This window comes from Emydura macquarii, unplaced genomic scaffold (genome assembly GCF_026122565.2).
Source record: "Emydura macquarii macquarii isolate MOO-44397 ecotype Brisbane River unplaced genomic scaffold, CSIRO-AGI_Emac_v2 contig_1451, whole genome shotgun sequence".
Lineage (NCBI taxonomy): Eukaryota > Metazoa > Chordata > Testudines > Chelidae > Emydura > Emydura macquarii.
The window spans coordinates 7,744,934-7,760,048 of record NW_027131588.1 but is presented as its reverse complement, the minus strand read 5'-3'; the positions used below and the strand labels follow the sequence as shown (position 1 = coordinate 7,760,048).

Below are 15,115 nucleotides of genomic sequence, written 5' to 3'. Positions count from 1 at the left end.
CAGCCTAAGGGTCTGAGTTTTAATGAAGATTTTTTTTTCTCCACACCCTCCATACAATATATGCCTCATGTCAGTATAACGCTCATCCAACCAAAAGAACTAATGCTTCCCTAATGACTTAAAATACTTCATGTTGACAAAGGACCTGAAAAGTGGACATGAGCATTTTACATGCATTTCTATTTCAGCTCATAGTTTTACATTGAACTGAACATCCATATGTTTGTGGGACACATCTGAAATTGTATTTCAGTCATACAGATCAAATTCAGAGATGGTGTAAATGGTGGTGCAAGGGTGGGATCGCAGCAGGAAAAGCAAACAGGATGGTACAAGATGCAGGCCCCTCCCATAGTCTAGCTTACACCCTCTGATTGGTTGCTTTTTCTGTCCTACATTTCCACCCTTTTCACATTATGTTACAGCAACCCTTACACACACACAGACTTACACCACCATTTGCATCACACCTCTGAATTTTGCCCAAGAGACTGATTTGGTACATTTTGGTTTGCTATGAAGCATTAGTAGCAGCAGAAAGGGAAGGACTGAAAAAAAATCTGATGAAAAATTCTCCTACACTGTACATATCTGCTTATTGGTTACTTTGGGGATTTCTGGATCCTTATGTAAAAATCAGTAAAGTTTTTAAAAAACCCAAACTTACAGGTATACCATGTTTGTGTCTAAGTCAATGCAAGCAACATCCTGTGGTGGATCATACAGATCAAAGTATCTTGAATCAACTCCAACTATAAATGGAACAGGAGCACTGAGCACCGCTGCCAGAGACAAGGGACACAGGGGGATGTATGGACACTGCCATTGAAATGGAAAGATCATCTGAAGGAAAAATGAAATGAAACATGTATTAAACAGGACAACAGATACTATGCAATAAAAACAAGTGACGTTGATGAATACAGGAAACTAAAATACCAAGAGCTTTGTTACACAGTCAACAATGCAAGCCACCTTCAAGTTGTCTCACAGGTTCTTCAGTGCACTTTTTAGAGGGCTGCATAACAAACTGTAGTAATTCTAATAGTTATAACAATTAAAACTGAGACCTCATCATAATGGACAATCACAAAATGCTACTGCTATAAAATGGCTATTTAGGGTGCTTAATCACACATTAATTTACAGTCAAATATTAAATATATTAGCCACTTTTGAAGGTATCAGAAAAATTCACTGAGGAAGCAGGAATTTCATGGATTTCTGCTGTGGTTCCTTCAACTGTGCTTGCAATATCTTCACTGACACATCCACATTTCATTTGCTTTGCACTAGAAATGAAAATGCACTTGAAAAGTATGTTTTTCACTGATTTAACCTGGTCTGCAGATATTTTGCTAAAAGTTATCAACTTTTTTTTAAGACCTCCAAGAGGAAAAATATAGCTGCATGGGAAGTGTGAACAATATTGCATTAACAAAAGATTTCAGAAACCTTAGAAGATCTGAGCTTCAAACTTTGTTATTCCCCTACCAAGTGAGTTAAATCACTATCATCATAATCATAGGACTCAAGAGACCTGTAATGCCAAAAACAGAGGTTTAGAATAGAATATTTCTTCTGAAGTTTTAGGCTGAAGTTTCTTGCATTTAATTTTGGCTCAAAAAAGGGACTGTTTATTTCAAGAAGAGTTAATTGAGCCATGTGAGTTATGCAATGTTTTTCTGTGTCATTCTAAACTCAAAAGTGGCTTTTTTTTTTTTTTTTTTACACACTTGCCATTGATTTAACCCACAAGGAAACCAGTATTATTGGCATATCCGAAGACATCTGGTTCAAAAGTACATCTCCAGTGTCTCCTGAGGCATTTGAATTTCGGTCGTACAGGTCTCTGTAGAACAAAGGTGGCCAAATCGTGGCTTGTTACAGTTGAAGTGCAGCTTGCAGTCCCCTATATCCCCTCCATTCTCCGCCTACCAGGCTTGGGTGGGGAGCTTGGAATTTCTGCCGTGTGGCAGAGTGATGGAGCTAGAGGATTCTGCCCAGAGGGGAGGGTGATCTCTGGGGTCAGTAAGTTTGGCCATTCCTGCTTGAGAGAGAGTCTGTAAGAGTTAGGGCCTAACTTTTAGCTACCTTCCTCGTGCCCACAAGAGTTTTCCTGTGGTACTGCTCCTGAGGGAGAGACCAATCCTTCTCTAGGACCTTTGATCTGTTATTTGTGGTTTCTGACTTCCCAAGAGATCAGCATTCCATTATCTTTTAAAGCATCAGGCATTAAATAACACAGAAGCAATTGTCAAAGACTACAAAGAGTCAGCAACTTAAAGAACAGTGGCATTTAATATAACAGTAACATAAAAAGATTGTAAGCTCTTTCTGTCACAGTTCGGCTGAGACTAGGCATGAGCATTTCAGGCCAAAAGGAGGGGTTTTTTTTAGTCAAATTGAGAAGGTGATAAAGAGTGGAAGTCGTAATGAAAAATTACACTGTGGAGTCAGCAATGACTTCATTCACTACTGTACACCACATCCTGTACTTACAGCTACTACAGCTTCAGCTACTCCAGTCAGTACAGCTGGTCTCAGAGAGTGCAGGAGGATTTTGCCCTCTAGCAATACAAAGAGTAACAAGGTAGCACAGTTTTCTGGTCCAAGATTCATCAGCAAAGTACTGAAGTTTGCTCCACTAAGAAGAGAAGAGAAGAGAAGATTACTGGGATCTAAATAGCAGTGTTCAACAGACAGCTAAAGATATAATTGCTGTTGCTGTAGCAATTATTAAAGTGCTGAGCATTTACTGGGGACTATGTCTGGCTAAGAGAAGCTGTTGGCTTCAACTCATGTCATTATGAATAGCCAGTCAATAACCAGCACCTCACTACAGTGTTTTCACTATTGCAAATAGAAATTAAATCCAAGGAAACCCCTTTAAAGAAGCTTCAGTAGTTCTTTGTTATGTTTATGAGTTTCCTGTTACGTGCATGAGCATCCAGCAGCCTTACTTACTATGAAATAAAATAGGCATTATGAAAGGATGGCCTGTTTGACTAGTGAACTAATTCCATGCACTTCAATTTGTGTGCTTTTTTTTGGTAAACAATTTGTGGATATTAAAGATTCTATGACACTTCATACAAAAGAGATGGGGTTTCCCCTCCTGTCTTGGAGCAAGAGTCTCTCTATGACCCACGTCACTGTGTAGTTTCCTGGCTGGCTGCTATTCACTACCCTAAGGTGAATACATTCTAAAGGTGCTGGATACCTATCATTTGTAAAACTCTTTGTACCTCCTATGCTCAAAGATCCCAATTTAAAAACATGTAAATATATAAATATTTTCCAGGGAAAGTATTTTTTGTTCTCCAGTCTGAACACAGGTTGACTGAAGTGTTAAAACTAAAAAGCAAATTTGTAAATATAAAAACGTATACTACAAATGTAAATTGTGCATAGTGGGCTACAGAATGGAGAAGCTTCAGACTGCTTTTGCAGAGAATGTGCAAACCCCTATGACTATACAAATACATCTTTAGACTCATTTTTGTCTTCTACTGTGCTTGCACATGTATGCACACTAGCTGACTGTACAAAGCTAGTGCCCACACTCCCGCAGATTAGAAGAGAAAAAGAGGAAGAAGAACAAGTCTCTGTTGCAAAGAAAAATATGGGGATCACAACGTACAATTCATTTCCCAAAATATCCACTATTTTAAAAAAATAATCACTCTCAGCTAGCACTCTCTACTCATAAGAGATCCTACACTGAGCCAGCAAGTAATCATCTGCTGTTCAGATACAGTAATTATTCAAGCCTTACTACTCTCATACATGATGGGGCTTGTACACTACTTTTCCATACAAACTGCATTATAAATATATGATTGTACATATGTTTGACTTTTTTCCAATGACCTGAGATTGAATTATATTATGGTAAAGGTTTATTTTTTCATGCTTCATCCTCAAAAAAAAAAAAAAAACCCACAAAAACCAACCTCTCATCAATAAACAGTATAGAATTTAAACATTGTTAATGTTACCTGAGTGGCAAGGGTGTAGAAACTGGTTGAGACAATATTAACGCATCATGGGCAGAAAGCTGAGAAAGGTGAAAACATTAAATGGATTATACGGTCAACTCAAGAGACAATATTCCAATCAAAGCTTACATCAGAATATTCTTCTGGCACAGCAGGCACACTAAAACAGTACATTACAAAGCTATGCGGGGAGGTATCAGCAAGAACCCTTGAGACTTCTGTTCACTGGTCAAGAAGACACAGAGTAATCACCAAGACAATTCAGAGAAGTTACAAGAAGCAGTCTGTGATAGCACTGAACATGCAACTACTGCCTGGTAATGAACAGAGTGGCATTACAGACAGTTCCAGAGGGGTTCACATCTAATCTGCAGCGGCAGGGTGGGTACAGTAAATGGTGCCTATAAAACAAAGGTAAGCAATGGAAATTTGAAGACCCTGAAGAACATGATTGCCAGTTACACGATTATAAATCTGGAATAGCTCTCCTGGAATTTCAACTGAACTACTCCAAATTTACAGAGCTGTAAGAGAGGAGTATTTGGCCCCTTGTGTAGAGAGCAGCTCTAAGGCTGAGGACAGAAGCTCAAAGGAAGAACCCACACTTTCAGTGCTTTTAGGAAAAAGGGCCACCCCACCTTTATAACCAGAAACAGAAATAAATGTTTTTGTTACCTGTACAAGTATTCTTGGTCTTTGAGGTGAAGGGAAAGGTATGTTGTGCATGAAATGGGATATGTGCCTGAAAAGAAATTAAAAAAAAACCCAAAAAACAGTTTTTGATTCAGGAAATTCAGTTTTAAGTATAGCAGACAGCTTTTCACCTGCTTTGCTTTCACAGATTTTTTTTTTTTAAACCCCATTTAAAACAGTCTAGGGGAAGGTTTGCAAAGTTACTTACACACTTACCTGCTGTAGTACAACAAGGAAGAGATTTTTATAGCTTTGTTTTATGGACCAGATACTAAAAATATCAAGTGTCCTTCAGAAGGAGGAAACTGCATTTAAACGTCCTATAATGTTGTGTCAACCACCACATTTTCAATGTACAAGACAACAATTAAAAGGTACATTCACTTTAAAATTCAAAGTTAAATTTATTTTTAAAACAGCATCTTATTAAAAGAACCCACTTACCAGGTTTCATGTATATCCTACAAAATGCATTCTGATTATTAATACCACATGCTCAGGTTGTGTATGTTAAAACCTAAATTTGCCATAGATTTTTTATTGTTGTTTTGTAATTGCAGTGAATATTTTTCCAAAAATACATCATTTAGGGGAAGTAAAAAGAGTGCACTGCATACTGCAAACAGATACATTTAATTTGGGGATTAAGTGACATGGCATTTTCCCTCTGAATACAACCTCTCACGCCCCCCAACCCGCCCCCCAAAAATTATGAAAAATGAACCATTTCCATCACTGTTTATTCTATCCATACTCTAATGACAGCAGGGCTTCTCACTGTCTGCTAGCTCACTCAGTAGAACAGTGAGAGTTTTGTCAAGCTTCACACCTATGTACCTCAACCTTTCATAGCAGTGACTTCCAAGAGGGAGAGTTTTCATGCCTGAACAAATCCTTGGCTTCTCCCTTATCAAAGTTTTTAACATTTCTCATTCCTATGGAATCATACAGGGGGGTCAGTTAGCCCTAACTGTGGCAGTTTAATCATTTTGACATTTATCTATTAGGAACCCGACAGAGACCATCCCATTCTTATTATACATCATAGTATAGTTAATAGCTGCAAAACAGTGGTAAGACTTGATCATTACAGACCTCGGGCTGGATTTGAACTGGCAGTCTAGAAGTCAAATACTACATATTTAACGGATTAATGCAGCTTCCCCAATATTTTATTTGAAAAAGTGGGAGACTGATAAACTTATTCTCACCTCCCTCATAGCATAGCTTGAGGTGAAATTTGGGGTATGGAGTGGGCAGGGGTTGTCAGTGTCTTTAACTGAACTCAATGGATGTTGATCATACAGTTCATACAAACTAATTTCTTGACTAGCAGTCAGTAACACTCCATTTTCAATTACAATTAAGTAATTTGAGATCTTTTTATTGATTTTGGTTATGTCAGGAGATTACTGAGCAGATTGGTACAGTGTGATTTCCTTTGATCTCTAGCCACTGTAAAAACCCATCTTTGGAAAAATCCCCAGGGAACTACCAACTTAAAGGTCATCTGCATTTATTTTTAGTTATATTTTCTGCGACATGATTACACAAACACAGAACTAAAAGTTCAAATAGCTTGCAGCTTTCAAAGATCAAATTCTTAAATAGCCACTTTTAATGTTGTATGTGCTATTTGAATCTAGCTACATTACTAAATCAATTACCATTTTAGGAGTATACACAACACCTTAATAGATAAACTGTAGCTTAAAGTTTTTAAGTTTCAAGCATTTTTAGGCTGTAACTATACAGCAAAGTTCCTCTAACATCTGTCTTAAAAGGAGAGATGCATTAGTTATTATCCCATCCTTAAAAAATACAATAGCTCATCCTCAAACATAATAGCATATTATTCCACAATCACTAATCTGAACAACCATGAACCAGTAAATCTCCAATCTCAGTCTGATAAAGTTTTGATTAGGAGGCATTGCGGAGAGTTTCACTGACGGACAGGAATCAAATATCAGTGCTGATCAACAGGTCAGAGTCATCCAAATGTATCTCCATATTCATAGGATTACAGTATCCTCTGTTAACATACACTGTTGTCTAACATGGTCTTCACTTCTTGCAATGGGTTGTACAGAGATTATTTATGAATCTAAACTAAAAATGCTAAAAAGACCTCCTTATCCATACATAAATTGATTCAAAAATACCTCCTTTCACACATTTAGTGTATAAAGAAGCTAAATATTAGTAGCTCGGACACCTCAAGGGCTCAGAGGGGCATCCTTAAAAAGGGGGAAGGGAGAGGAGTAGCCAAAGTTTCCACCCGAGCAGCTGATGAAACGTAACAAATAAAACTAATGACATTAATTAATTAAAAGTGTCATTTCTAGAAGTGTGCCATTTCTGTAAGTGAATCAATATTACTAGCATACATATGCCACTTTTTTCCTGTGTGTGAATTAGTTTGTCTTGCAGGATTCCATCTGACAAGAGCCACGAAATCCTGTTTCTTAGAAAGATGATCGTGGCCACCCTACATTAACTGCTAATTTTAAAAATAGCCTACATATGCATTTTCTTTAAATAATCCTTAGGGTTCTCTGTTTATACCCCCAGTGATTTCATACCAAATCAATTCATTTTAAAAGAACATTTATTTTTCTAAATTGCAGCACTGCAGTTTAAATCAGGATCTAAAAATCTAGCTGTTTTTTTAATCTTGTCACCAGTAAGAGAATACGAAGACAGGACATTAACAAATGAGGCAGGAAAGAATCCAGTTTGCTCCTCATAGTACTGCACTGCAGAGCCAATACAACAAGTAGTTTTTGTCCATTCAGTATACGCCAATCAAGTCAAAAGTACAGAACAAATACACCAATAAGAAGATGCCATTTATATATGGTCACCTCATTTTTTGAGCAACAGCTACATTTAAGTGCCTTGAAACATTAATTTATTTGGAAAATTCTAAACATACTTTTCAATAGGAAGAGGATGAGGCCCAGAGACAGAGAGCTTGTAGATGAACATAAGAAATTTTCGAAAGGCTTCAAAGAAAGGCCAGTGAGAGAGAAGGCAGATGCACTTGTTGGAATTGATGGATTTGGAAGTAATCACTTTTCTCTCCACTGCTGTCAGGAGGCCCAGCTGCATACACTGCTTTTCTGTTAGCAGCTCCCGGGAATAAGGTTCATAAAATTGAATAGCAGCACCATAGACCTGAAGGATGAACAAAAACAACAAAAACAAAACCTAAACAAGCAAATGGTTATGCCCAACATTAAATAGAAGGTTGGGTTTGATTTCTTTAATTTTCAGATTTTTCTTTTCAGTCTTTTTGTTCTGTGTTTGTACAATGGGGCTGTAAACCAGGAGTACCACAATGGGGCCCTAGTCCATGGCTGGGATTCCTAGGCACAACTACATTAAACATACAAACAATCAAATTTCATGTTTTGTATATTAAAGCATCCTTATGAATAGAGAAATATGAACTTTTAAGTTTTTCATTATTTCTTGTGTCTTACTCTGCGTCCTTCCCTCCTCCCCCCCTCCAAAAGTTTACGTATAGTAAACTAACAACTTCAAGGATCCCAGAGCTTCTATGCTACGAGGGGGCACTTTCTACCATGCTAGCAGTTACACAACCCATATCAGTTTCGGAAACCGTTATGTTTATGAACATTTCCATGTGGTGGTCACACTAAACATAAAAAGGCACCTGAGCTTGGAGTTCAGAACCCATTTTACATAGACTTTTGACAGAAGAGTGCGTTTACCTAACACTCCCAATCGTGCCTGTCAAAGTTTCATATCAATTGCAATACATTGGCAAACTGACAATGCAAGATCAATAACTGATACCCTAAAATACATTCCTTATAAAGGAAAAAAGTTGATAACAGGTTTCAGTTGTCCTTTGGTCAATAAGGATTACTAAGGTGGAGAAACTGTCATCCAAGAAATCCCAAACCATGGAACAATATTAGAATCAGGTGCTGTGGGATGAGACCAATAGAAACTAAACCTAAATATTATTATAAACGAGGTAACTAAAGAGCCCTTTTCCAGTTGAACATCTTTTGTAGAGATGGGCTAAACTTCTCTTGCCCACATGGAGTGAGTTTGAATTTCCTGATCCACCAGGTCCTACAATTTTAGTTCTTCTATGGAACCAGAACTGTATGCTTGGCTCCCATGGGATTAAACGCCACCAAAAACTCTTCATATTATTTCCTTCCTGTTTGTCTGTCTGTCCCTTGCTTTCCTATAGGCTCAGCCTCTTCAAGCTCTTCATACCTATCACCATCCCTGGTTCATTTTGAGGGCCAGTTTTCTGCATGCTTGTGTGTGTATTTTGGACTTTATATTTCAGAATTCCTCTCAAAATTCTAGAAGCAAGACTCATTACACTTAAAGGGAAAAGGAGATTATTTAGCATCCGTCAGTCACAAGTGACCAGGAGGATTTGTATTTCTGCTTTCCATCATATTCCTGTACACAATAAATCCAAAGTGCGTAGGTGACAGACATTCAGCAGGATAAATGAAATTTATCCTGAAGGAACAATATATATTTCCCTCTAAGTATCAATTGAATTCTAGCTTTGGATAGGTCCAGATATCAACCATTAAAAAAAACAAATAAACCAACACATTACTCAATCATACCTTTTCTGCAGAAGAACCAGTCAGGACAAATGTTGAAAACACAGGTAATGGGTATTTGGTTTGAGAATCCCAGCATTCAATAGTGGCACCCATAGGAAGGCAGAAAAGAGGTACAGATTCTGACAATGGGAATGACTCATAATCATCCTCTGGATATCTGAAAATTAAGCCTTTTGGGAGAAGGAAAGATTGACAAGTGCATTTTCAGTGTTCTGCAACTCTGAACAATGTAACACCACTATGTTTTCTACAACTATACATTATAATCTATTGCTAACTAGACATAATTCCTGTATATATAACCTTTGGAGGGCGGGGAGAGAAGAAAGGAATTCCCATTACACTGAGAGACCAAACAATCTCATGTGGATTTCAAATATTCATGTTAATGTTTAAAACTTACTTTTTGTAACCGTTCAAACAATTCCAAATTGTAAACTTTGATAACTGAATGATTTGGCTTTAAACTAGATAGGAGCTGCTTAAAATTTTTTCTAATAATTAGATGTGCCATTTAAAGAGATTACAATACAAAGGAATTCCCAGAGAGGAAGCCAGCATTCTAGCTTCACTAACAATGCCTTGGCTTAGCAGAATTAATGTTCTATTGAATAGAAAAATGAACTCACTTACTGGCTGTTTATTTTAAACGTCAATTAATTTATATTAATCATTTAGTAATTTAATTGCTATGACAAACATGTGACCATTAAACACCTTTTGGGCAGTGTTTCTGGCTGGCAGAGATACTTCTGAATTCCTAGAAAATCTGCACAGAAGCATCAGCATACCAACATCACTTATCTAAGTTATTATATAGCCCCATCCACCCTGGTATCTGTGGTTTCCAGCTCCACCCAGGAAATAAATTTTGGTAATTTATTCCATTCAAGGGACAAATGAGGAGGCTCATCTATAGATTTCTGATGTCTTATGCTTCATAAGTCCAATTGAAAATCAGGAAGGTCTCTTTCTTAGAAGCCTAATGCTACTGCCACTAATTGAGTGGCACGTTGCAGATAGATTTATGTAAAGAGATTTCCCAGCCAGTTCTTGGTTGGGATGTTCCTCAGGCCTGGTCTACACTGGCGACTTAGGTCGACTTAAGATCCCTTAATTTGAATTAATTACACCTGCATCTACACTGACACCACTGTTAATTCGAATTAAGGTGCCTGTAAAATCGACCTAATAAGACCACCTCTGCAAGTGGTGTAGTGCCTAAATCGAATTTGCTAAATCAAATTAGCGTCAGTGTAGACGTAAATGGTTTTAAATCAAATTAATTAACCTCCAGGCTGTATCCCAAAATGTCCCATTTTGACCCCTCTGCACAGTCACGCTGTGCTGCTCTTTGTTCAGAAGCAGGAAAAGTCCCCTCCCTTCAAGCCCCGGGAAAATTTGAATTTCCATATCCTGTGCTTGCTGCCAGCATGGAGAGAGCTTTGCCACTGTTCTCAGCATGTCTACTGCAAAGCCCAAATGTGCTCCAGCATGGAGTCGACCAGAGGTCTTAGACCTCATCAGACTGTGGGGAGAGGAGTCGGTTCTGGCTCAGTTCTGAGCCAGCAAAAGGAATCGGGACATATATGGAAAGATATCACAGGGCATGCTGGAGAAGGGACACAGAGGGACGCTCAGCAGTGCACAGTGAAGATCAAGGAGCTGTGCCAGTCGTATCAGAAAGCCAGGGAATCTAAGAGCTGCTTGGGCTCCTCTCCCAAAACATGCAGGTTCTATGATGAGGTGCATGCTATTCTGGAGGGCAATCCCACCACGATGCCTCCCTGCAGCATCGATACCTCTGCTAGTTCAGTCCATGAACAATGTGGAGGACTCCATGGATGAGGAGGAAGCTGTGGAGAGCAGGGTGCAGAACAGCGGGGCGTCCATTCTCCCACAAAGTCAGGACTTATTCCTGACCCCCAAGCAGTCATCAGCACACAGGACAGCACAAATGATCATGGGGAAGGCACATCTGGTGAGTTCTCTTTCTTTTTAGCATTTCTGTCCTTGAACATTGGGTGTGGGGTGAACGAAGGGGATCTCAGGCATTTCGTTAACTGTACTGGGTGGTTAACCAGGGATCCTGTTTTTTATGTGATGCGAAACGCTACTTTTATCATCAGTCGATATCACATGAAAAAGTTAATGTATGTAATCTGTTTTCCCTTGAATAATTTTTCAAGGGACGGCTGCCTTGTTCTTCCCTCCACAGTAGGATTCTTCTCTGCACACTCGGTAGCCAGCATCATGCTTCAGGTGTTTTAAGATATCCTCCCCCCGTCCGCCATTTCTCTCTGTAAGGGTTTGGAGTACAAGCAGATTTCCCCTCACACACCCCCCCCAACAAGCCATCTGCAATTCCTCTCTGTAAGGGTTTGGAATACAAACAGAAACCCCACCATCACCACGTGATCCGCAGTTTCTCTCTGTAAGGGTTTTAAATACAAGCCCAGAGAGAAAATCATTACCTACATTGTATCAAGGCATCATTATTGATATTGATACATATGTATCCTGTTCCTAACCATAAAATGTAGCCACAGTTTGCATACAGGCATCATTATTGAAATTGACACATGTATCTTGTTCTTCACTATGCTAACTATAGCTATCTTGTTTTTTCTTTCATTCTATAGACACCTATGCAGTGGGCCGACCATTAAGCAGTGCTGTAGACAGACTGTCTCAGATTAGAAAAAGGAAGAAAAAAAAACCAGAGATGACATCTTTTCGGAGCTCATCAACGCCTTGGCAGCCGCAGAGACAGAGCAAAGAGCGTGGAGGCTGACCTTGTCCCGGAACATGCAGGAACATGATCGCAGCACCACACAGGAGATGCTGCGACTACTGCGGGACCAGGCAGACTTGCTCTGGCTTATTGTGGACAGAGTCCTGCTGCAGGCCCTCCATAATGCTCCTTGACGGAGTGCTATGCCGCTCTCCCCTTCCCCTGCCCAAACAGGTCTTGGAGGAGATCGGCCAAGATGCAGTACTTGCTCTCCTCCACCCCCCTGGAGGGGAGCAGAAAGCTGCGGCGGCCACGCTGACTGCTGGCCACCACGCTACCACCCTACACCTGGAGACAGTGAATGAACCCTCCTCCCCCGCCCCCCATCCAAGACTTGAATGTTAAAAAATAAATTTTTGCATATTTCTAAAACGTTTCTTTATTAAGTCATATCTTGTTCATGAGAGATTTTTCAGGCACAGATATCGAAGGGCGGTGGGGGGTGTGGGTATCAAAGGCAAACAACATACAGGAACAGAAATCAGTCCTGCATCTCATTGCAGAACCTGGTTTTCAAAGCTTCCCTAATGCAAAGCGCTCCGCGATATGCTCTCACCATAGTGCTGGCACCTGGCTGCTCATAATTGGTGGCCAGTCTTTCTGCCTCCACAGCCCAACCCTGGGGGAACCTTTCCCCCTTCGCTTCACACACATTATGAAGAACACAGCAAGCAGATATCACAGGAGGGAGGAACTTCTCACTCATGTCCAGCCTAGTGAGGAGACTCCTCCATCTACCCTTTAATTGCCCAAAGGCACATTCTACAACCATTCTGCAACTGCTTAACCTGTTATTAAAACACTCCTTGTCACTGTCAAGGTGACCATTGTATGGCTTCATTAGCCAAGGGAGCAAGTGGTATGCAGGATCCCCCAAGATCACTAATAGGGCATTTCCACACCCCTGATCTGAAATTTTGGTCAGGGAAGAAAGTGCCCGCCTGAACAGCCCCGAGTTACGAAATACACGAGCTTCATGCACCTTCCCAGACCACCCCACACTGATGTCTGTGAAACGACTCCTGTGATCCACTAGCCCCTGCAGGACCACTGAAAAGTACCCCTTGCGGTTTATGTACTCGGTCGCCAGGTGTGCAGGCGCTAAGATGGGGATGTGCATCCCATCAATGGTCCCCCCGCAGTTTCGGAAGCCCATTGCGGCAAAACCCTCCACTATGTCCTGCACATTTCCTAAAGTCACTAGCCTTCGTAGCAGAAGTCTATTCATGGCACTGCACGCTTGGTGCACAGCTATGCCCACTGTGGATTTACCGACTCCAAACTGGTTCCCAACCGAGTGGTAGCAGTCAGGGGTTGCCAGCTTCCACAGAACTATGGCCACTCTCTTCTCCACCGTCCTAGCTTGTCTCAAGTGAGTGTTCACGCACTTCAGGGACGGGGCCAGCTCTGAGCACAGTTCAAGGAAAGTTGCCTTTCGCATCCGAAAGTTTTGCAGCCACTGATCATCATCCCACAGCTGCATAACGATGCGCTCCCACCAGTCTGTGCTTGTTTCCCTGCACTAGAACTTGTGTTCCACGGAATACAGGTGACATGTTACAGCCTGCAGCAATCGAGAATTGTTCTGCTGGATGTCTTGTACCAGGGCAGCTTCAGTGGCATTAGGTGTAGTATCTGCTTCGCCTTCTTGCTCTATTTCTAAAGTACTCCATGATAAGTCGTGATGTATTTGTCACGCTCACAATTAGAGTGCAGAGCTGAGCTGGCTCCATGTCTCTGCACCAACGGCGACCACAGGGAGTAAAAAACCAGTGCGAAAATCCTTTTCCTGTTTGGTTTGGGGGGGGAGGAGGGGGGGAAATGGGGGGAAGCAGCGCTGCATCCTGGGACGATGACACTCGTCCCAACAGCCACCGTGGCTAATTGCACTGTGGGATAGCTACCCACATTGCACTGCTTTCTAATTCAAATTAAGGCTGGCCAGTGAACGCAAGAGACGAGCGCAAACAGCGTAGTGTGTACAGTCTGCTGCGATTTATATAAATCGGCTGCTGAAAGTCAAATTAAGCTAATTCGAATTAGCACTGCAGTGTAGACATGGCCTTAGTCCCTCTCCTTCACTTAAAACAGGTGAACAGGTTGCAGGAGAGGACAGAAGAAATGCACCTAACTTCCATGGTATATGCAAAATGCTCTGATGGTTATGAGGAAGACACAAATGAAAACAAAAGGTAAAAGGTTGTCTAGAGCCTCCAGCTACTTCTCACTCTCCACCATCCCCAAAACACACACGACAAAATAAAGAGAAGCTTTTTGATATACCCACAAATGCTTGCTAAACTGACTTAAGGATACTAGGCTGCAGCATCTGCCAAGGCAAGCCATATAGATAAAAGGAAACAAGCATGAAGTCAATACAGAACACAGCCAATTGTTTGTAATAGTGGTAGTCATTTGGTGGTGTATTATACCTGGTCTCCTCAGACTAAGCTGGCTTCCAATTTCCTTCCAAATGCAAAAAAAAATTAAGGACCAGTAAGTATCACGCATCTCACAAAGCATCCAGGCACATGGCAGCGTTTCAATGCCTCTCCACAGCCCTGCTAAAATATCATTTATCCAGAAGTTCTGCTGGGACTCCCTTGCAGTTTCTTCACCTGACTACAGTGAAGGATGATCAACAAGCAGCCAGCCTAGTTTTCCTTCTGCTCTCACTGCTCCTCCTGATGGATCCAAGCAAGCTGGGAGGTGACTACTTTAGGCTTTTACCATGATTTTTAACCCCTCCTCAATAATCAACCTCCAAGCTACACTCCACTCCAACTACCCTAGGACCCCACCCCCCCTTCAGCTTCCCAAAACACTACCTCTCCCTGACATTCTCAATCTCCATCATCCTGGCTCCCACAAGCCCCACACCTGCTACTGAAGAGTACACAGGGCTAGGCTCCTCCCTCACTCCCATCTGCTCTCAGCATGCAGGTCTGTGTGTGGGGGCAGGACGTGAAAGATTTGTTCTCAATGGTGAGAAACAT

The 15,115-nt window shown here is 40.8% G+C and overlaps 1 protein-coding gene across 5 annotated transcripts in view; it reads right to left on the bottom strand.

Annotated features, from left to right (window-relative positions):
• Nucleotides 1-15,115, bottom strand: part of DENND4C (DENN domain containing 4C) — a 113,432-nt gene that overhangs the window by 47,594 nt on the left and 50,723 nt on the right. For all 5 annotated transcript variants that reach the window (XM_067553135.1, XM_067553136.1, XM_067553137.1 and 2 more), the window contains exons 5-10: nt 9,326-9,495; nt 7,633-7,874; nt 4,677-4,743; nt 4,002-4,060; nt 2,503-2,647; nt 668-843 (exon numbers count right to left, since the gene is read on the bottom strand). In XM_067553135.1, coding sequence (XP_067409236.1) covers nt 668-843; nt 2,503-2,647; nt 4,002-4,060; nt 4,677-4,743; nt 7,633-7,874; nt 9,326-9,495 — 859 coding nt within the window. The remainder of the gene's footprint in view (nt 1-667; nt 844-2,502; nt 2,648-4,001; nt 4,061-4,676; nt 4,744-7,632; nt 7,875-9,325; nt 9,496-15,115) is intronic.